The sequence below is a fragment of the Diabrotica virgifera genome, chromosome 10 (genome assembly GCF_917563875.1).
Source record: "Diabrotica virgifera virgifera chromosome 10, PGI_DIABVI_V3a".
Lineage (NCBI taxonomy): Eukaryota > Metazoa > Arthropoda > Insecta > Coleoptera > Chrysomelidae > Diabrotica > Diabrotica virgifera.
The window spans coordinates 102,359,286-102,381,932 of NC_065452.1; the positions used below are offsets into that span (position 1 = coordinate 102,359,286).

The window sequence follows — 22,647 nt, forward strand, 5'->3', positions numbered from 1 at the left end:
TACTTACTCAATTTTTTTATTCAATCTATAAAAATTTAACAACCTAACCTAAATTGTATTGTACAAGGTATAACTTGTTCCATTACACGTTCGTAAGTGTGAAACCAAAGCTTTTAATCCATGATAATCCCTCCACGGTCTCATTCTTTGGTAGATATTCTAAACCTATCCAACCATTATATCCTTTTTTGGCTAATATATCCAATATAAATCTATAATCTAATTCTCCCGCACTGTCTGGTTCGTTCCTGTTAGGTGCTTGTGCAATTTGAACATGTCCTATGTGTGGCATCATTTCTTCAATGGAATTAGTAATACATCCTTTTATCATTTGGAGATGAAAGATGTCCAACATCAATTTTAATTTCGGGCTATTAATTTTTTTGATTACTGCTACAGCTAAAATTAAAATAGCACATATTTTAAACTGTTCTTCAAGATAATTAGGAAATAACAATTTAAGCGGTACAGAAGATGTTGAACAATCATAAAAAAATAAGAGTTTATGCACAATATAAGATATGATGAGGACACATTGTAGCGAGCATACAATTCAATCACTAATAGATGATCAGCTGATCTGTTTACCGGATTCTTTTATTGAAAATATTCATTATGTTAGCCAGAAGTCTATATATCTATTGTCGTGTTGGGTCCTTAAGGGAAGGAAAAGGCGCCAACTATCGGAACTTAGGAAACCACTGACTCTAAACTATACTTTTATTTAAAGTTTATAACATCCATAAACGTAAGGTTAAGAAGATGTTGTTTCGCGGGGTAGTCGTTCAGACATACATCTCGCACGACTGCTACTATAATAGTAATCTTAATAATAATCTATTAATAATCCCTGTGGGAGTTTTTTGTCAGTTCTTCTATCAGGCGCGGCCCCCTGCGAATGGGGGATGCTTTCTGGGTATTCGTAGCGCCAGTACCCAGAGAGTAGCAGGGATACTTGCCGTGGAACAAAAACTGACACCTGGCAGTAGGTATAAAATGCAAACCCATTAATATGGAGAATTATGATTTATGTTTAGGATCGCTGCCTGGGGACCGCCAGGGCACGTCTGGAGCCGGCGCTGGACGTGATAGCATGCGGGACGTCGGTGGCAGGGTGTTGAGGAGGCGGGCCCCTGTCATACAAACAGCTACAGCCCAACAACAACAACCACAAGTGAGCCAAACAACAGCAAGAGCTCCACCCGCCGAAGGTGCTGCGCTGGAACCTCAGCCGGCGCTCACTCAAGCGGGACGACCGAGGCAGCGCATGAAATGGACTGCGTCCATTAATGAAAACATTTTGCGCTTCTACTACAAGGTGACAAACCTCGGTCAAGAAACGATCGGCTACCGACAACAGCTGTATGCCGAATTTTGCAGAGAGTACCCAGATATTCAAGTATCGGAGCAACGAGTATCAGATCAATACCGGGTAATCATCAGAAATAATCTTATCCCAGAGGCTAGACGCGATACCATCAAAAGCGAAGTCGAACGGGAGATTAACAATCAAGGGCTAATTTTAGATCAAGTCCCTAATGAAATCCCTGATGAGAAGATTCCTGAGCTTCCCATACCAGAAACTCAACCTGATAATACACCGCAGGAAAACAACGAGTTACGTGATAGCCTAGTAAACGAAATGGCTCGCGCCGTACAAGAGTTTAATGGAACAAACCCACTTAGCAGGCCACCGCTACCAAGAATTAACTCTTGTAAGAAACTAGGTGCGCTGTTACAAATTGTGAACACTGAAGTCCTACCCAATTACGTCGTAGAAGCTCACACATTAGAATATTTGCATATGCTCATCTACTGTGCAGCAACAGCAATTGCTAATGCAATTAAGATCATTAAGGGCATTAAGATCAGAACACGATGGGGTACTAATAACGGAAGAACTGGTAACAGAATTGCACCCTGAGAAAAAAGACTGCAAGGGAAGATTGAATTACTGCGTAGGGATATTGGCCAAGTCACAGAATATTTACGAGGAGTACCAAGTAGAAAAGTCATTAGGAGAGCTGAAGAAATAATGCGGAACACTGCAAGACACTCGAGATACGATCCAGACAATAACACAGCCCAACAGTGTCTGGATACATTAAAGCAAAAACTCTCCGTCTATTCAGGGCGACTAAGGAGGTACACAGTTAGTAACAACCGAAAAGGTGACAATGCACTTTTTGAAAATTCCGAGAAGGCGTTCTACCGAAAACTCAATTCCACCGTAGAAAGTGCCGACAAGTCTTACCCAAGCCAAGATAGAAGATACGACGCACAACTGTCACCACTACGTTACTGCTAACTACGAACCATTCACGACTGAAGAGGTCTCAAATGTCATCAAAGAGCTTCATAACTGGAAATCCCCTGGACCAGACGGAGTTCAGAACTTCTGGCTTAAAAAGTTTTGGTGTATTCATGATTGTTTATCAACATTAATTAATCATGTTATTTCTAATACGCAGGAAATACCATCATTTCTAACTCAGGGAACTACTTATTTAATACCAAAGGATCAAAATAACACCCAAGATCCATCAAAGTACCGCCCAATTACTTGTCTTCCAACTATGTATAAATTGGTCACATCCTGTGTAACCCGGCGTATCTACCAACACTGTGCTCTAAACAATATCATAGAGCCTCAACAGAAAGGATGCGCTAAGGGTTCCATGGGTTGCAAAGAACAACTTATCATCGACTCAGTCATTTCTAACGAGGCATTCAAAAAAAAAGGAACCTTTTTACTGCTTTTATTGACTATAAGAAGGCCTTTGATTCAGTACCGCATGAATGGCTTATAGATATATTAAGAATATACAAAGTCGATGATAACATAGTGACCTTTTTAAGGCATATTATGAGAGATTGGAAGACTAAAATTAACCTCCAAATACCCGGTGAAAACAATATCGAAACCGAAAATATCGCAATCAACCGGGGCCTGTTTCAAGGAGACTCGTTGAGTCCATTGTGGTTCTGCTTAGCTTTGAACCCCCTTTCCCAGCTATTAAACTCCACTGACTCAGGTTTTAGCATTAGAAACAATAATACTGTGGTAGCAAAGCTCAATCATCTGTTGTATATGGATGATTTGAAATTAATGGCTTCCACTCGAGAACACCTAGAACAGATACTAAAAACTGTAGAAACATTCTCTACTGATATTACCATGCACTTCGGACTAGACAAGTGCTGTGTTTTGAATATAGTCAGAGGAAAGGTACAGCCCGGTGGATTCGATATGCAAAATGGCCAGAACATCGAGGCCATGGGCGAAAACGATATGTACAAATATCTTGGGGTAAAGCAGGCGCGGAAAATTGACCATAAGCAAATGAAAACTGAGATAACTACCGAGTTTATACGAAGGGTAAAACAGCTGCTTCGTTCACAGCTTAACAGTAAAAATTTGTTTAAGGCACGAATCACAAGGCACTACACACCTACGCTTGTTCCGCGCTTAGCTATTCATTTGGTATTGTTAAGTGGACAAAAACGGATATAGAACATCTTCAGCGAAAAGTACGAACACACCTCACAAAGGCACAAAAACACCACCCTAAAAGTGCAGTAGAACGAACGACATTACCCCGGTATTTCGGAGGAAGAGGACTTATGGATATAGGTGAGCAATTAGATAAACAGATTGCCAATTTAAGAACTTATTTTCAGATGCAGGCTGAGACATTTTACTCTACACCGCGCTATTTGCGCAGTAGATGACACAACACCGATCAAACTGAGGGAACCAGAAATGCGCATAAACCACCTTACTAAGGACGAAAAACTGCGCACCTGGATGGGCAAACCTCTGCACGGGCGACATCCCAATGAGGTCAGCCAAGACTATGTCGACAATACAGCGTCGACCTATTGGTTGACATCGGGTAAGATGTTCCCTGAAACAGAAGGTTCAATACTAGCCATTCAGGATCAGGTTATACCAACTAAAAATTACCTGAAACAAATCGTCAAAGACCCTCAGATCCAGAACGACAAATGCCGATATGGATGCCGAACCCAAGAAACCATCCAACATCTTACAGGGGGCTGCCAGGCATTTGCTGCAACTGAATACAAGGAACGGCATGACGCAGTGGGAAAAATCCTTCATCAAGAGATAGCTATCAAGCTGGGACTTCTCCAAACGGACCATCTCCCATATTATCAATACATCCCTAAGAGTATGCTTGAGGATGGCAACTACAAGCTATATTGGGACCGTACTGTGCTCACAGACCAAACAGTGGCACATAATAGACCAGATCTCGTACTAGTTAATAAATTAACAAGACAAACAACACTGATTGATGTGGCGATACCTAACAACAATAATCTACGTAGTAAATTTACTGAAAAGATCGCCAAGTACAGAGATCTGGAAATTCAAATACGAAGACAATGGAGAATGCAAAGTACCCAGACGATACCTATTATTATGTCTACTACTGGAGTCATTCAGAAGAACCTCCTCGAAAACATAAAAAAGCTGGGTCTAAATGAACACCTTTATAAGACCATGCAGAAAGCTGTACTACTCGCGACGGCCAGATGTGTACGAAAATTTCTGGGAGATACTCCAGCATACCAAGTCACCTAGGGCTCGATAACACGGAAAAAGTCCCACTACAGCTCAATCCTTTTGATACCGTAGGTATGTGGGATGAGTCAATTTTCCCCTTAGAGGGAGTGTGAGTCGTATGGCTAAATCTATTTTACCCCTCTTCGGGCTTTTTATATCTTTCTTTATTTTGGACTTTGAAATAAATAAATAAAAATAAATAAAACAGTCATCAGACCAATAGTGACAAACGCGGCAGAAACATGGCCCGACACAGAGAGGACAAATAGATTGCTCGAAACAGCGGAAATAAAAACCCTTCGAAAAATCGATGGTAAGACTCTATGGGATAGAGCTAGAAGTACAGATAATATACGACGGAGATGCAAGGTGGATAACATTAATAACTGGGTAAGAAATAGAAGACTAGAATGGAATGACCACATAATCCGAATGACAACAAATAGAGTAGTAAGGACAGCGAGATATGGTTCCCCAATAGGAAGACGATCAGTGGGAAGGCCACGAAAACGATGGAACGACAACTTACTAGAGGCACATTGAAAAAACAGACAGAGTCATGTCTATAAAAAAAGAAGAAGAAGAAGATTTCATTTATGATATTACTACGTCCTGATCTAGCTATTATGTTGTTTAGGTTTCCTCAAAGTCAAATATGAATTTGAATACGAGTCAAGAACATATCGCCGCTTCGCAAGAACGTAGGCTTAAGTCAAAAAAGACGATTTTAGAGGAGAGGCAGTTTAAAATTTTATGGATATGATTATGAGCATAACTCCTAATAAGTTGTCACTTTAAAGAAATTACCTATACAATTTTGTTAGAAATATATCTAAATACAAACTGTGATAACTAGATAAATTTATAAAGTGTTTTTGTTAATCCCTATTACATTTGAGTATTTTTTCCTCAGAAACATTTACTTCAACTTTGTTAAAACGCTGACCTAACTAAAAAAGGGTCCTTATTTTTTTTTATTAGAAATAACCCGCATCAACCATAAAAGGTTATTAGCGGTGGTACAATGATACATATTAATTTGATATAAAATATAAACTATTTTACAAAGTTTTTTTTACAGAGTTTTTACAAAGTTGATTTTAATTTATGATTGTTCTGAAACGTAGCACTCATATTTGGTTATATAATTTAGTTTCCTTTAAAAACCTAATGATTTTGTCACAATCCGCACTGTTTAACGCACACTTTATATCACATGGTAGTCCAGTAGCTTGTCTTTGCAGATGATATAATGGACAGTCTATAACAATGTGACCTACAGTTATATTGGTGTCACCGGTATATTGTGATGGCGCGCAGCGGTCAAATACCTCCTGGGGTACTCTACACTCTAATACCCGAAAGTTAGGTTTGGACCGAAGGGTTAGGTCTTCCTCCTTTGAAAATTGTACTGTATAATATATAATATATAAATAATATATTAATTTTTTAATTAATTAATTTTTTAAAATTAGCAAAATTTCCGTTCAAAACGAATAAGAAGTAAATAAAACTTAGACACCCTGTTGAGAACCCTGACCGCTGCGCGCAATTGCAATCTGCCCGGTGTCACAGGCGTAGCACATTTATTGATTTTTTTAATTGAGGTTTTCTTGGGAAACATCTGTATCTTCGGAGTTATCATTTTCAGTTTGATCTAGATTTAGTTGACGACGCATTTTCTTCCTTATTCGTGTAATTCTAGATTTAATGCGTCTGTCTTCGAGTTTGGGGTAGATTTCTGTTAGCATTGTTAATAGTCCTGCTATGTCCTTCGCTTCGTGTATTCCTGTGCGATACTTAATGGATTGGGGGAACCGTGTGCATCATCGAGAAAGCTGACTATCTCTGTATAGTTTAATTCAAACAGGGCTGAAGCTTTATCAATAAATTCCTTTGCCGGTTGGATAAGTGATTCAGTAGAAACTGTTTCTCCAGTTTTTGTATCAGATTTAGTGCCTCTTGGCTTTTTTGTTGATCTTGCTTTAGGTTTTGTAAAATCTATTTCTGTGTTTTCTACCGGTGGTGTATTAACTGGAGACGATATTTCAGAATGAGAACGTTTCGGTATAGTAATTTCTGTAGGGAGTTCTTGGGAGTCCATTACTTCACCAGTGTTTTCTGTTTGATTCTGGACAGAGTGATTTTTGTCTTCAGCTGTTGCATTACAGGAAGAAATAGAGTCTTGGTCAGTTTGGGATGTAGGTATGGACGGGTTTGACTGGGTGGCCGTATAGGTACATGTTGAGGGGATATGACCAGATTGATGACAGAGATAGCAAGTGAGTCCATCAGAAAGAAAGATTCGGTAAGATCTATTATCGAAGTCAATGAGAATTGATTCAGGAATAACAAGATTGTCAACAGGTGTATAGTACACCTGCCTACGAAAGCTTAATACGTGACTATATTGAGGATCTTGAATTCCCACTCTTAAGAAAGACATCGGTGAAAGAAGATGAAAGCCCTTCTCGGCAAGATATTTTTCGAGGATGTGATGAGGAATAGACGGACAGACACTAGACAGCAGTAACCTATTAGCAGGAGTGACTAGTCTTCTTGCTCTGATAACATTATCTCCTATTTTTATACCTCCGTGGTCTGTTAAAAAAGTGTCAACAACTTCTTTGCTGGAAAGGTAGATGCAGATTCTGCCGTTAGAAATTCGTGATGAAAATGTACATTTTTGGGTTGTACTAGTGATCCTATTGCTGTAACGTAGTCTTCTAATTTTAGTGTGTCTACTGCTGGGACAATAACGGCTTGTAGTTTCGAAGGGAATGTAGCTGCTTTCTGTTGGGTAATTGTAGAGTAAGATGGTGTTTGTTGATCGGGTAACATTGGAGGACCCCTGTAGTCAGAAGTACCAGCCATCGGATGAAATTGTTAAATACTTTTTATTTTAATTTTCTTATTTCGTTTCATTATATTGTAATTGGGTCAGTACGACTCTGTCAATTACAAAGTATTTAACTTATCGAAGATAAGCCAAAAAACAAGTTTTTGTTAAACACCTTTGAATTTACAAAACTGTATGACTGGATTGAAATTCTATAAGATTTTGATGAAACCGTAAATATATTGATAAAATTACTTACGGCAATCAAATCACAACTAATAACTAAACTACTGGTTATGTTTCTTATAATTAATTTAAAGATTTACTATGGTAAAGCGATGAAAAACTTCGAGACTAAATTTAAGTGTACTTAATCAACTAGGTTCAGGACCGCACTCCGGGTCTTTATTTTAGAGAAAATTTTTGACAAAAACTAATCGTAAGTATAAGATCGGTCGTCCTTGACGAGAAATAAACACACAAATTGCTTCACATTCTGCGCTATTCTGCGGCGTAACTAACTTGGGTCTGTATTCATACGAAAATGTTAAGTATTTAACTAATTTCGCGCTAAACAAATATAGACACTTAGTGCCATCTCTTAGCGACTATTATTATTAACGTCATAGGTCTTTATTCACGCGATAGATACTTTTATTTTTAGTAGATCTGCATTAATAAGTCAATTTCGTCAAATTTTGACTTAAGCCTACGTTCTTGCGAAGCGGCGATATGGTAAATATTAAGAAGATATTTGAAAGACTACAAGAAATAAGATTTAAGATAGATAGATTTAATGTGAATTTCTCACGAAAGAACTAGATTTCTTAGCCCATATCGTAACGTGCTTGGGAATAAAACAAAAGTAAACTAAGATTAGAGCCATCATAAACTATTCTATCCTAAAACTATCAAAAGAAATTCGAGGATGTTTAGGATTACTTGGTTTTTATAGAAATATTGCTTAATAAACCACTTTTGCAACATTTAGATTTCACTAAACCCTTCAACCATAGGAGCCATTCTATCACAGAATTTTCCTACAGATGTTTTTTCAATACATGTTCTGCTGCCAGCTTTAACATTAAAATTACCACATTATAACATTTTGCGTACGTGTTTCGTTTAGCGCTATTTACATATGTATGTGTGTAACCCATTATCCCTACTGTGGGCATAGGAGAGTCGAAAAGTTTTTCATTTCTGCCTGTTTTTCGCGATGTAACTCATCTGTCTAAAGGTCATATTGGCTTCTGCTTGGGTACTTCTAATCCAAGTTTCTTTTGGCTGTCCTTGTTTTCTTCTTCCTTGTGGGTTCCAATGCCAATTGAAATTTCGTTTTCGCTTTTTCTTAAAGTATGTCCTAGCCATCCAAATTTCCATTTGCGTATTTGTTTTTCAATTTCCTCTTCTTCTGCTCGGGCCCAAAGCTCTCGGTTGTTTATAACTTCGGGCCACCATATCTTAAATATTCTTCTTAGACATCTATTTATGAAAATCTGGAGTTTATTTTCTATTGTGTTAGTAATTGTCCACGATTCTGCACCACAGAGTAAGTCGGATTTAACCATTGACTTAAAGACTTTTATTTTTTTGTATGGGTTTTGTATGTGTTATTTTTTGTTCTTTAGTCTTACGAAAGTGCTCCTGGCCTTATTTATTCTTTTGTCGACGTCTCTGTGTACTCCACTCTTTTTCGACATATTACTTCCTAGATAGTTAAACTCGTCTCTTAGTTCTATAATTCCTTCTCTTACTCTTAGTTGTATATTTTGTGTCGTATTCAGCTCATCGATTTCATCTTTCCTTTATTTATTTTTAATCAGACTTTGCTCGTTTCTGTTTCTAACGCTTCTATATTTTCCTGCATGTGTCGCCTGTTCTGCGACAGTAAGCATATATCATCTGCAAAATCTAGATCCTTAAGGTTTTCCGTTGTATGGAGAATAGGAGAACAATAGTATGGAGAACAGTAGTGGCGATAGTATACATCCTTGTTTAACCCCTGTTTCTGTTTCAAATTTTCTAGATAGTTTGCCTTGGTGCTGTACTACACTTTTATAAATATTATAACCATATTTGATTAGGTTTATTAATTTTATCGAGATGCCTCTATTTTTAAGCGACAACCATAATATTTTCTCTACTAATTGAATCGAAAGCCTTTTCCTTCTACCTCGGACGACCGTATTTACATAAATATAATTCCTCCTAAAACTTCTCAACTTCCTCGTCTGAACGAGATGAAGTTGGGGCGTAAACCTGAATAATCTAAAGATGGACCCATCGCGTCAAATGGCGTGATATACAGCCAAATTTTGATCGTGAGTGTTGAATCATGATCGCTTTTTTGGCGTGACGCCAAAATCCGGATTTCCATTCGCTTTGTAATCCATCGCACCATGCCGTTGCTTGACGCCAAGTCGTCTGCTCGTGAGTGGCGATACACCGCGCCATGTTCCCGTCAATGTCCAAACCCTCGTCCATTTTTCGTTTATTCTACGCTGAGTTCTTCAGAATCCGAAGTCTTTCGATTGTGCGTCTTCACTGAACCACGTCAAATACGAAATGATAACCAATTTGGAGTGATCGTGAATGGGCTATGAATTTGGCGTCAATCCATTTTACTGAAGCCATTTGGCGTGGCTCCAAATGGATTGACCGTGAATGCCCAGCTTTATACTATCTTTTTACATGTTTGAGTTTTAAGATTAAATAAGTAACTCTACTTGGAATTCCTGTGACAGATGTGATCTGCTTATGCATTTTATAGTCCAAGAACCCAATACCGCCAACTCAGGTATCTTCGTTTCCAATGTAGTAAAAAAAAATGATTTGATTTTAGAGTGTTCAAACTTTCTGTTTTTCTTCCAACTTCACTTACTTCTTTTATGTTCCAGTTAATGTTTAATATTTTGCTTTCTATTTCTTCCGATAAGAGGCTTCTGGCATTATATGCTGCTATTTGCAAAGAGATAGGTTTTTTGATTATCTGATGTTTTTTCTACTTTTATTCAGAGAATTTCTGCCTCTTGATACTTTGCGAATTCTTGAGGTTGATCTCTCTCGAGGTGAGGGATTTGTCAAATATTGATAAAACCCACCTGGGGTACACATCGATATGTTTTAAAATTCGCCATTAGGGGGGTTTTGGGAGTTAAAACACCGCGCTTTCATTGCGTGTTTGCGAGTTTGTTTTCAGTCGTCTATTCTGGAACAGACACTGTTTGCAGCCGTCGACTGTGGATTAGCCGCACACCCGTGTTGAGCTGCCCCCCCCCCCCCACTTGCAAAAATCAAAAAACAAATAGCCCTGATTTATGAGCTATTTATGAGCTTTCATATTCCGCAAACTAAAAATTTTGAGCTCGTTCCACTGAGCAGGAATTTAATACTTTAGTGGGGGGGCTGATTCAGCCCCCCCCCCACTACTTAAAAATAGGAATATTGAATCGGTTTTTGCGGCAGAATTACGAGCTATTTATGAGCTCTTGAAATTATATAGTTTCGATTTTTGAGCTCATCCCCTTCACCCCCAAACAACCCTTTAATTGATTTAACTTAAGAGAAAAATGCTGAGAAAACTTAAAATATATCGTATTGCGGATATAATTCCTATAGCTTATATACTCTAAGTATAAACTATTAAATCACGTGCATTTCGATTATTGAGCTACAACCCCTTCGCAAGAAAACCACCCTATCTTCCCGACTTAAGAGACAGTTGTACTTAAAATGCATTAAATTAATTATTTGGCGACTACATATCATTTAATAATTTATAAGCTTTCAAAGTATGCGCATTTAGATCAGTAAATTGCAATTTATTTTGTATAGTGCAGTCACTGAAGGTAAAAATCAACGATTACCTTCAATTTCGGTGAACCTTCATCGATTTTCACGAAAATTGGTCAGTGGTTAGAGGATACGTCAAGAAACAAAGGTGACATGGTACCACCTTGCGTCTTTACCCTGAGGGTGGGTACCGCCCCTTCTCGGGGGTGAAAATTATTCTATAAAAAATAATTGCACAAATCAATAAAAGAACAAATTAAAAGCAAAATTTATTATATAAAGTTAATAAAATAAGTCAATACTTTTTAAGTTATTAAAGATCAAAGATTTTAATTATCCGTGAAAAAAATGCATGTTTTGAAGCGGTTTTTCGTAAATCACTGAGTTTTTACAAAAAAGTTAATATTAGTTTAATTCGTATAGCGTATATTCTAAGAATAAACTCTTAAATCACGCACCTTTCGATTATAGAGCTGCAACCCCTTCGCAAGAAAACCATCCCATATTCCCGGCTTAAGAGAGATTTGTACTTAAAATAATTTAAATTAATTATTTGGCGACTACATATCGTTTAATAATTAATGAGCTCGCAAAATATACGCATCTCAATTATTGAATTGCCATTTTCTTTCTATAGTGCAGTCGCTGAAGGTAAAAATCAACTATGACCTTCGATTTCGATAAAAATCTCCATTCATTTTCACGAATTGACAATAACTTGCGGTTTTAGCCTGGGGTATATGTCACCCCTTCTCGGGGGTGAAAATTACTTTATTAAAAATAACCCCACAAATCGAGAGAGGAACAAATTCTAAGCAAAATTTGTTATATAATGTTATTAAAATAAATCAATAATTTTTGAGTTATTAAAGATCAAATATTTTAATTTTTGTGAAAGAAAATGCATGCTTTAAAGCGATTTTTCATAAATAACTCAAAAACTGTAAGTTTTTACAAAAAAGTTTTCATCACTAAAATTGAACCTAATAAAAAATATAATAAATTGCTTACTTGAAAAACCCTTTAATGTTAATTTAAAGTAAGTTATTGGTAATTAAATGTATATTTTTTTCTGCGGCTGTTCAAATCTAAGGATTCAAACTTAAATAACGGGAAAGAGATGCATTTTATAACACTTAGGTACTAAATACTTCTTGTCAAAGTACTTAGAAATACCTATCAAAAATGAGCTCCAGAAAAAGTTGATAGCATCAAAATTTATACTTATAAAGTATATAGCTATAAAACTGTAAAACATTTAATCTTTCAAATATAGATTATTTTAGATCATATTTACAATAATAACTCCAACAATACACGATTGACGTAAAAAATGATAGATAACGAAATTTTAGTTTTTTTTTTTTATTAGCAAAGACTTTACTTGTCTTTTGATTTATATATGAATCAAAATAACGAAGATAGAAACGTTTAAGCCTAAATTTTACTACGAGAACAATGTAACTGGAGCCCTTTAACCTATTATCCTAAAAAATAAAGTATTTAAAAGATTAAGCCGGTACTTTATGTCTCGGTTGACAGCCGGTTAGTTAACCGGAGTTTAATCGGGACCTCTTTAGGGTCTCTTGCGTTGTAATAAATGCAATTACAAGTATTATTATGATTATAAATAAGAATAATATTAATACTTATAATTGCATTTATTACAACGCAAGAGACCCTAAAGAGGTCACGATTAAACCCCGGTGAACTAACCGGCTGTTAATCGAGACATAAAGTATCGGGCCTAAATATAATACAGTTTTATAGCTCTTGAAATTACCTTTCAAATAGTTGGATGTGCCTGATATCATAAAAATTAACAGAGTGATTAAAAAAAATTCATTTTTTTTGAAAAAATTTTTGGAGTATATATTTTGATGCTATCAACTTTTTCTGGAGCTCATTTGATAGGTATTTCTAAGTACTTTGACAAGTATTTAGTAAGTGTTATAAAATGCATCTCTTTCCCGTTATTAAGGCTTGAATCCTTAGATTTGAATAGTCGCAGAAAAAACTATACATTTAATTACCTATAACTTACTTTAAATTTACATTAAATGGTTTTTCAAGTCAGCAATTTATTATATTTTTTATTAGCTTCAATTTTAGTGATGAAAACTTTTTTGTAAAAACTTACAGTTTTTAAGTTATTTATGAAACATCGCTTTAAAGCATGCATTTTCTTTCACAAAAATTAAAATATTTGATCTTTAATAACTCAAAAAGTATTGATTTATTTTAATAACATTATATAACAAATTTTGCTTAGAATTTGTCCCTCTCTTGATTTTTTTTAAACGTTTATTCAGCAATCTGTTAGTTATAAAAATTCTAACAATAAGCGTCTTTGGGGTTTGAAATAAAAAAGAATTGACGTTAGAGAGGTCAGTCCAATGACTGGACCTCTAGAATGGAACAAACATGACATTCCGATAATATGCTACATACAAACATACATTTTACATTTACAAACAATACATATATCTAAAATATAAACACAATTACGATAAGGTATAAAACTTATTTATAAATAAGGTCCAGTGGATTTTTACGTTTTAGTCTGTGAGTTTGTTGACTATTATCAAAAAGTTTATTGCCAGGGCTTGGATGGCTTTCTAGGCGTTTTATGTACCGAACACTGCACTGAACTATCACTTCACTGATCGTAGGTACTTCTAGATCACAATAAATGTCTTTGTTTGACACGAACCATGGGGCGTCTGTTATAGAGCGTAACACTTTGGATTGTAATCTTTCCATTATGGATATGTTGGATTTTGCTGCTGTACCCCATAGCTGGATCCCATAGGTCCAGACCGGTTTGAGTATTGTATTGTATACCAACAGTTTGTTACCTATAGACAACTTCGATGTTCTGCCCAGTATCCAATAATGTTTACGAAATTTTAAATTTAACGGTTGGCGCTTTTTCCATATATGTGTTCTCCATGTCAAAGTTTTGTCCAGGTGCATACCAAGGTATTTAAGAGTTTGCTCACTACGGAGAGCAATGGATTGTATCCTCGCTCCCTGGTATTTATATTCGTGAATTCCCGTATTTAAAACAATGTATTTATTTTAAAAGTGTTTTATTTTAAAAGTGTGTACTTTATTCAAATCGAAATTAAAACTATCTACCTTCTCAGACAAGGATATCAAAAATAGTTTTCGAGTGGCCGCAAAAAACCCGACTAATGATAAACCTCCGGCAGTTCTGGTTCAACTCGTGGATGTAAACAAACATTCTGAAATATTAAAGTGTCGCAAATTATTAAAACATACTAACATTGTGATTAAGGAAAACCTAACTAAATATCGAGTGCAATTACTAAATTCGGCGGTGCAAAAGTTCTCATCAAAAAGTGCATTTTGCCTAAATGGCAATATTTACGTAAAAAGTGGTGGTAGTATTATCCGCGTTCAGAATGAGAAGGATATATTGGACATCCCTGTTGATGCAAGGTAGACTGTTATTATTTAATTTACGCTCATAATATATGATTTGACTTTATTTGCCCATTTTTTTAGCATAAAATATATCTTGTTATTTATAAACGAATAACAATTTTTAAATAATACAATTTTGTATTATTTAAAACAGTACATTTCACAAAGATCTGTTTGTTTATATTGCACAGACATTTTTTGTTTAAATTGTTTTCCATGAAATGTCGTTAATCAAAATAAATATTTCACTATTAATTGAATATTCCTTAAAATTTGTTTGTTTAAATGTAAAAAAGCAATAACACCAGCATTTGTAATCTAATATTAACAACTTTTCTTCTTTTATCTTTTTTTATATATAATATACTTGTTTATTTTTGTATTAAATTTACTTTAATGAATAATGTTCTGAAACGTAAATAAAATATTCTATTCACTTATGAAGTAGATCTATAAAATATAATTTGGCTACTTGCACTTAATCTGCAGGTATTATCTTTGTGTGATTTGGATTTGTAGCAAGAATATTGTTTTTTAATACTGTCTCTCCATCTCTATATATTTCCTCTTTCTATCTCTCTGTATTTCCTTTCTCTAATAGTTTCTTTTCTCCCTTCTTTCTAAAATATGTTGAGCGTTGCACAAATTAATGTAAGATCGTTACATAATAATTTTGATTTGCTAAAAGATCACTTACAAAACAAAAACTATGATATCTTAGGTGTTACTGAAACTTGGTTAAACGGTGATATAAGTGATGAAGTTTCTGAAATCAATAATTATACATTTATTAGACAAGATCGTTTGCTGAATGCTGGAGGAGTTGGTATTTATATAAAAAATGGCTTACATTTCTCCGTAATCTTACAAGAATGTAAGCCCTTCATTGAGCATATTTGGATAAAAATCACCCAAAATCATAATGTATTAATAATGGGAATTATTTACAGGCCGCCAGGCTCAAGTCATAGAGAATTCTTGGATTATTTCGAGGATCTTTTACCACAGTTTTACGCTCAGTCGGGTAAAATTGTGTTCTTGGGTGATTTTAATATAGACCAATTAGACGTTAACTTTTCTTACACTTCCCAACTTAATAATATATTTGAGTCTTTTGACATAAAACAGTTAGTTAATGAATCAACTCGTGTGACTGACAGAACATCTACTTTAATTGATTTAATATGTTCAAGTTTTGATTGTGTTTTTGATGTGGAGAACTTAGATATCAATATCTCCGACCACTTTCTCACATGATGTAAAATTAAGTTTGATAAGCCTCCGCCAAATAATGTTTCATTTACATACAGAGCATTAAGTCGCATTAATTTAGAAGAGTTTCAACGGGATCTTGAGGGTGCATCCTTGCACAACCTATATTTAATTAATGATATTGATGAAAAAGTGACATTTCTTACAAATGCATTACTCGGTATTTTTGATAAGCATGCCCCCTTAAGAACTTGTACAAATAAGCAAAAACCATATTGCCCCTGGATTACACACAATATACGACTTATGCAAAAAATGCGAAACCAAGCTCTAAATAGATATCGTCGTAGTAGGAATCCGGAACACTATAATTACTACAAACAGATTAGGAACTTAACTACTTCTACTATTAGACGTGAAAAAAAGATTTATTTAAACAATAAACTTCAAAACTGAACGTAAAAGAAAAGTGGAATGAGCTTAGGAAGATTAATGTACTTAACAGAAAACAAAATCATATTCCAGATAATCTTAAAGACGTTAATAAACTTAATCAACATTTTACAGCGGCTTGTTCAATTAATCAACAACCCAGTAATGAACTTCTAAGTTTTTACAGAAATCATTCTATGCCAGTTCAAGAACCATTTCATTTTAATACAGTGTCTATGGAGGAGGTTGCCGATATTATCTTGAGTGTAAAATCAAAAGCCTTTGGACAGGATGATCTTAATATAACTCTAATTCAACTTTGTTGCCCCTTTATCGTGCCTTTTATTACGCATATTGTTAATAGCTGTATCATTGAGTTTTACTTTCCCGCATCTTGGAAAAGAGCAAAAGTTATTCCTTTACCTAAAGTAAAGAATCCAACTGAATTTAATCACCTGCGATGTATATCTGTCCTACCCACGTTCTCGAAAATAATCGAAAAAATTATGGAAAAGCAAATGAGCAATTTTTTGGAAAAAAATAATATTATTCCTGCTAAGCAATCAGGATTTAGGACAGGTTATAGTTGTGAGACAGCGATTTCCGATATAATTGACAATATAGTATCCGCAGATGATAGAAAGTATGCAACAGTTTTAATTCTCTTGGACTATTCGAAAGCCTTTGATATGATCAATCATGAAATTTTAATATCAATTTTAAAACATATAGGCTTCGATGAAACTTCATTGAATTTAGTAACATCGTATTTAACTCTTCGTACTCAAACTGTGGTAATTGACGAAAAGCGATCAAATATATGTAATATTCTGTCAGGGGTTCCTCAGGGAAGTATCTTAGGAACTTTGCTCTTTAAAATTTATACTTTTAATATTATAAAGTCCTTAAAACATTGTGACTATCATCAATACTGCGATGATACACAACTAAAATATTCCTTCGCTCCTCATGAGGCGCAGTTAGCCAATGCAAGAATTAATTCTGACCTTCAGGAAATTTTAACTAGCTCTAACAAACATCTACTTAAAATAAATCCCTCTAAATCGGTAGCCATGTTGTTCTGTTCTGAAAATCAACGTGAGCATCTGTCAACGAATATTGTACCTTGTATAGATAACAACACTATTATTTTTCAAGCATCTGCCAAAAATTTAGGACTTACTATGGATACTAAATTAAATTTTAATAATCACATTAATTTGTGTTTAAAAAAGGCTTACTCCATGATAAAGGCTTTATACCCCCACAGGCATTTTCTTAATATTAAAACAAAGGCAATGCTTTGTGAATCGTTGATTCTTTCTCATTTTAATCACTATGATCATATATATGGACCATTTTTAAGTGTTGTTAATAAAAAAAGGGTACAAAAAGTACAAAATTCTTGTCTTAGGTATATTTTTGGAATACGCAGACGTCAGAGCGTTTCTCACAAACTTCTTGATCTTGGCTGGTTAAACATGTTCAACAGGCGAACTTTGCACTCGCTAAACTTTACATACAAGATCATTAAAACAAAAACACCCAAGTATCTGTACAATAAATTAAATTTCAGTAATGAAATGCACCGAAGAAACTTGAGACCTACAACCTTACTTAGAACTCCCCAGCATAATAAGCAAATCTTTAAGAAAATATTTTCTTATATCGCTCCATCACTTATTAATAAATATAAAATTTTTAATTGTAATTTATCTATTACTTTCAAAAAGAAAATTAAAGCTCTACTATTAAATTATCAGTAAAAAATGTGTAAACAGATCTTTTATTTCTTCTTCTCGTTTATTTTTCTCTTTCTCATCTTTTCTTTTCTTGTACTTTTCCTTTCCTTTTTTTTCTTCTTCTTCCTTCTATGTGAATTTAGAATTAGATTTTTTTTTCTTTTTGTTTAGGTTAAGTTATTAGGTTAATTATTATTATAATGTAACAATTTTTTTATTTAGATAGTTGGCGTTCAACAGCCCTGTATTTTCTGGTAAAGTACAGATGCTGATATCAAAACGCATTGTTCCTACCACATTTCAAATTTATGTTTTTTTTTTGTTGTAAATTTATATATTTTTTGGAACAATAAACGTCTTATTATTATTATTATTATTATTATTTTACATAGCAATCGAAACTATATTATCGATCGCTATGTAAAATAAATACATTATTTTAAATGCGAGAATTCACGAATATAGCGAATATAAATACCAGGGAGCAAGGGTCGGAGCGAGGATACAATCCACTGCTCTCCGTAGTGAGCACAACTTTATGCTTTCGGCTTGTGGAATTGCTTTGTTATTCATTTCTATATTAGGCGATATTTTACGACATTTTGTAAATATGATATGTCGTGATTTTGATTCATTGATCTTTATTCGCCATTTCTTTGTCCACTTTTCAATGTTCCTAATATGCCTTTGAAGAGATTCGGTAGCTGTTGCGGGATTTTCATCTGTGACTAACATAGCTGTGTCATCTGCGAATGTTATAGTCGTTACATTTTCGTTTGTTGGTATGTCGTGTGTAAATATTAAATATAATATAGGACCCAGAACACTACCTTGAGGGACTCCAGATCGTATAGGGTAGATTTTTGATGTATCTGCTTCATGCTTGACACGGTAGTACCTTTCTTCTAAATATGATTTTAGTATAGTAAACATTGAATCAGGAACGTTCATTTTTATTTTGAAGAGCAACCCTTCACGCCAGACTTTATCAAAAGCCTGACTGACGTCAAGAAAAAGTGCAGAACAGTACTTTTTTTCTTCGAAAGTTTTATTTACTATATCAACGACTCTATGAACTTGTTCTATTGTTGAATGCTTTTCTCTGAAACCAAACTGGTGATCCGGAAAAAGATTATTATCAGTTATTATCTTCATTAGCCTGATAGCTAATAGCTTCTCAAATAGTTTAGCTAGTACCGGTAAGAGACTAATAGGACGATAAGAGGTATGTTCGTGAGGTGGTTTACCATGTTTATGGATCATTATTATATAAGCAATTTTCCATTGCGTTGGTACAATTTTCAGCCTTATTGCGGCGTTGAATAGTTGTGTTATCATAACTACACCTTTATCTGGTAACTCTTTTAAGATAGTTCCTGTTATAAGGTCATAGCCAGGAGCTTTTTTGGTTTTTAATCTATATTGAATAGTATTTTTTACATCTCTTTTTGTTACTGGTTTAATTTGCTCACAAATTTTAATAACATTATATAACAAATTTTGTTTAGAATTTGTACCTCTCTCGATTTGTGGGGTTATTTTTAATAAAGTAATTTTCACCCCCGAGAAGGGGTGACATATACCCCCGGCTAAGTTGTTATTGTTAATTTTATTTCTTGACGTATCCTCTATCCGCTCACCAATTTTCGTGAAAATGGATGGAGATTTACCGAAATCGAAGGTCATAGTTGATTTTTACCTTCAGTGACTGCACTATAGAAAGAAAATGGCAATTCAATAATTGAGATGCGTATATTTTGCGAGCTCATAAATTATTAAACGATATCTAGTCGCCAAATAATTAATTTAAATTATTAGAGAGTACAACTCTCTCTCTTAAGCCGGGAATATGGGATGGTTTTCTTGCGAATGGGTTGTAGCTCAATAATCGAAAGGCGCGTGATTTAAGAGTTTATTCTTAGAATATAAGCTATACGAATTAAACTATGTACTATTAACTTTTTTGTAAAAACTTACAGTATTTCAGTGATTTACGAAAAACCGCTTCAAAACATGCATTTTTTCACGAATAATTAAAATTAAAACGTAATTCTGCCGCAAAAACCGATTCAATATTCCTATTTTTAAGTAGTGGGGGGGCTGACTCAGCCCCCCTCACTAAAGTATTAAATTCCTGCTCAGTGGAACGAGCTCAAAATTTTTAGTTTGCGGAATATGAAAGCTCATAAATTAGGGCTATTTGTTTTTAAATTTTTGCAAGTGGGGGGGGGGCAGCTCAACACGGGTATTAGCCGCTGCATGTGTTCCAGTTTTGGTCCACCCCGGGTATTCCATTTCCCCGGTTACACACATATTTGGAAGACATTCCCCTATCCATCGCCTGGGGAGGCGCGCCCGATGGAGGACTAGTTCCCCACGCGGGGTACTAGTCCGAGTACATAGTTTTTTGGTTGTTTGAGTGTATGGTTCTTTCAAAGCATTGTGCTACTACTACACAGCATGCACATAATTTGCTTTCTTACTTTGGAAAGGTAACACAGCTAAATGATACTTATACAGGGTGTCTGCGTAACTTTGCACCATATGGGAAACTTTTTTAATATCAATTTTACGAAAAAAAGTCATTCTTTATAAAGTGCTCTGCATAGTCTAAAACCTAAGATGCAATCATCAGATATCAAATTTTGTCAACAGTATACGAGGTATGTCAAAAAATATTAATTTCGCTCAAGAGCAAACTACCTTTATACTTCAAAATTTCAAAAAATTTTATTATGAAAAGTTATTTGTAATTAAAAACCATATTCAAATATGCAATAACAGCCTTCTACGTGCAAAAAAATTTCTGAGATTTTCCTAAATTACCGATTCCGAACATCATTTTTATTTATTAGACATGTAATAACTCTTTTATTAATAATTTTAGGGAAAAAACTTATTCCTCATAAAAATCTGTGCATGGTCTAAACCTCAAGATAAAACCATCAGTTTTCCAAGTTTGTTAATTTTATACGAGGTGTGTCAAATAATATGAATTTAGAAAGAATATAGAAATAATTCTTTCTAAATTCATATTATTTGATACACCTCGTATAAAATTAACAAACTTGGATAACTGATGGTTGCATCTTGAGGTTTAGACCATGCACAGATTTTTATGAAGAATACCTTTTTTTCCTAAAATTATTAATAAAAGAGTTATTACAGGTCTAATAAATAAAAGTGATGTTCGGAATCAGTAATTTAGGAAAATCTCAGAAATTTTTTTTCTCATAGATGGCTGTTATTGCATATTTGAATATGGTTTTTAATTACAAATAACTTTTCATAATAAATTTTTTTGATATTTTGAAATATAAAGGTAGTTTGCTCTTGAGCGAAATTAATATTTTTTGACATACCTCTTATACTGTTGACAAAATTTGATATCTGATGATTGCACCTTAGGTTTTAGACTATGCAGAGCACTTTATAAAGAATGACTTTTTTTCGTAAAATTGATATTAAAAAAGTTTCCCATATGGTGCAAAGTTACGCAGACACCCTGTATAAAATATTAACTAGATATATCATACAAAGGTATGACGTATGACTCCACATAGTAAAAAGATTCACCACATATTAACTTTATACTAACCTCGTTCATACGAATTTAAATAATACTGGGGGACTGAATATTTGTTTATAGGTTCTATTAATCCCATTATGTCTTCTTTTTCCAATGACTGCACTGCCCATTGAAGATTATCTTCGTAGACAGTATCATGAGCAGGCGTAACGGCTCCAATAATTTTTCCTGCCATTATGTGAATTCTAGAAAATTCATATCATATAAAATGTAATTAATATCAAATTGTATCATATAATAACAAAAGGTATGTAGTAATTATTTACAATGTGGTAACTAACCTCCACTTATGGATAGGAAGGAATGAAAACTGATTCTTAAACAGGCCAAGACCCACCAGGGGTTGTAGAGCCAATGATGATGATGATATGGAATATAATTATTTTTGGCCTGATTTTAGAAAATGCGGCAACTTTAAAACTTAATTTTACGTTATTCACAATACAAAAATATAAATATATAGGGTGATTCGTGAGAGTCAAGTACTATTGGTACTCTTTTTTCGATGAGCCACCCTGTTTTTATACTTTTTTTCAATGGGCAATTTTATACTTTTAAAACATCCTTAACCGAAAAATACGAAAAGTGGGCGCACCACCAACTATAACAAAACGCAAAATCTTAGAATACTTATTATAAATATTAGTTTACGAACAAAAATGACAATCTACAAGTCGGTTGTAGAACCAATTTTGACGTACAGATTTGTCTGTTGGAAATGACGATGAAAGATGAAAGAGAAGAAAAAACTGGAAGTGGTAGAAATGGACAATCTAATCTATGAAGAGCGTGTGGGATATCCAGAAGAACAGAAAGATTTACAATACCGTAGATATGATACACAATATACAATAGAATTCATACAACTGTTATGGTACGAGTATGTAATGCGAATGAAAGAGGAACGATGACCAAAGCAGGCCTTAAACTATGTTCCATTGAATAGAAGGAGAGGAACCTGCATTAGAATAGAGAACATGTGGCAGAGGAGAACATC

At 34.5% G+C, this 22,647-nt stretch overlaps 1 protein-coding gene across 3 annotated transcripts in view; it reads right to left on the minus strand.

Moving 5' to 3' along the window:
- The window catches only part of LOC114329726 (putative hydroxypyruvate isomerase), a 61,418-nt gene continuing 38,771 nt past the window's right edge, over positions 1-22,647 (minus strand). For all 3 annotated transcript variants that reach the window (XM_028278911.2, XM_028278910.2, XM_050663443.1), the window contains 2 exons: positions 21,660-21,835; positions 1-399 (listed from right to left, as the gene is read on the minus strand). In XM_028278911.2, the coding sequence (XP_028134712.1) occupies positions 83-399; positions 21,660-21,835 (493 nt within the window). In that variant the 3' untranslated portion in view covers positions 1-82. The remainder of the gene's footprint in view (positions 400-21,659; positions 21,836-22,647) is intronic.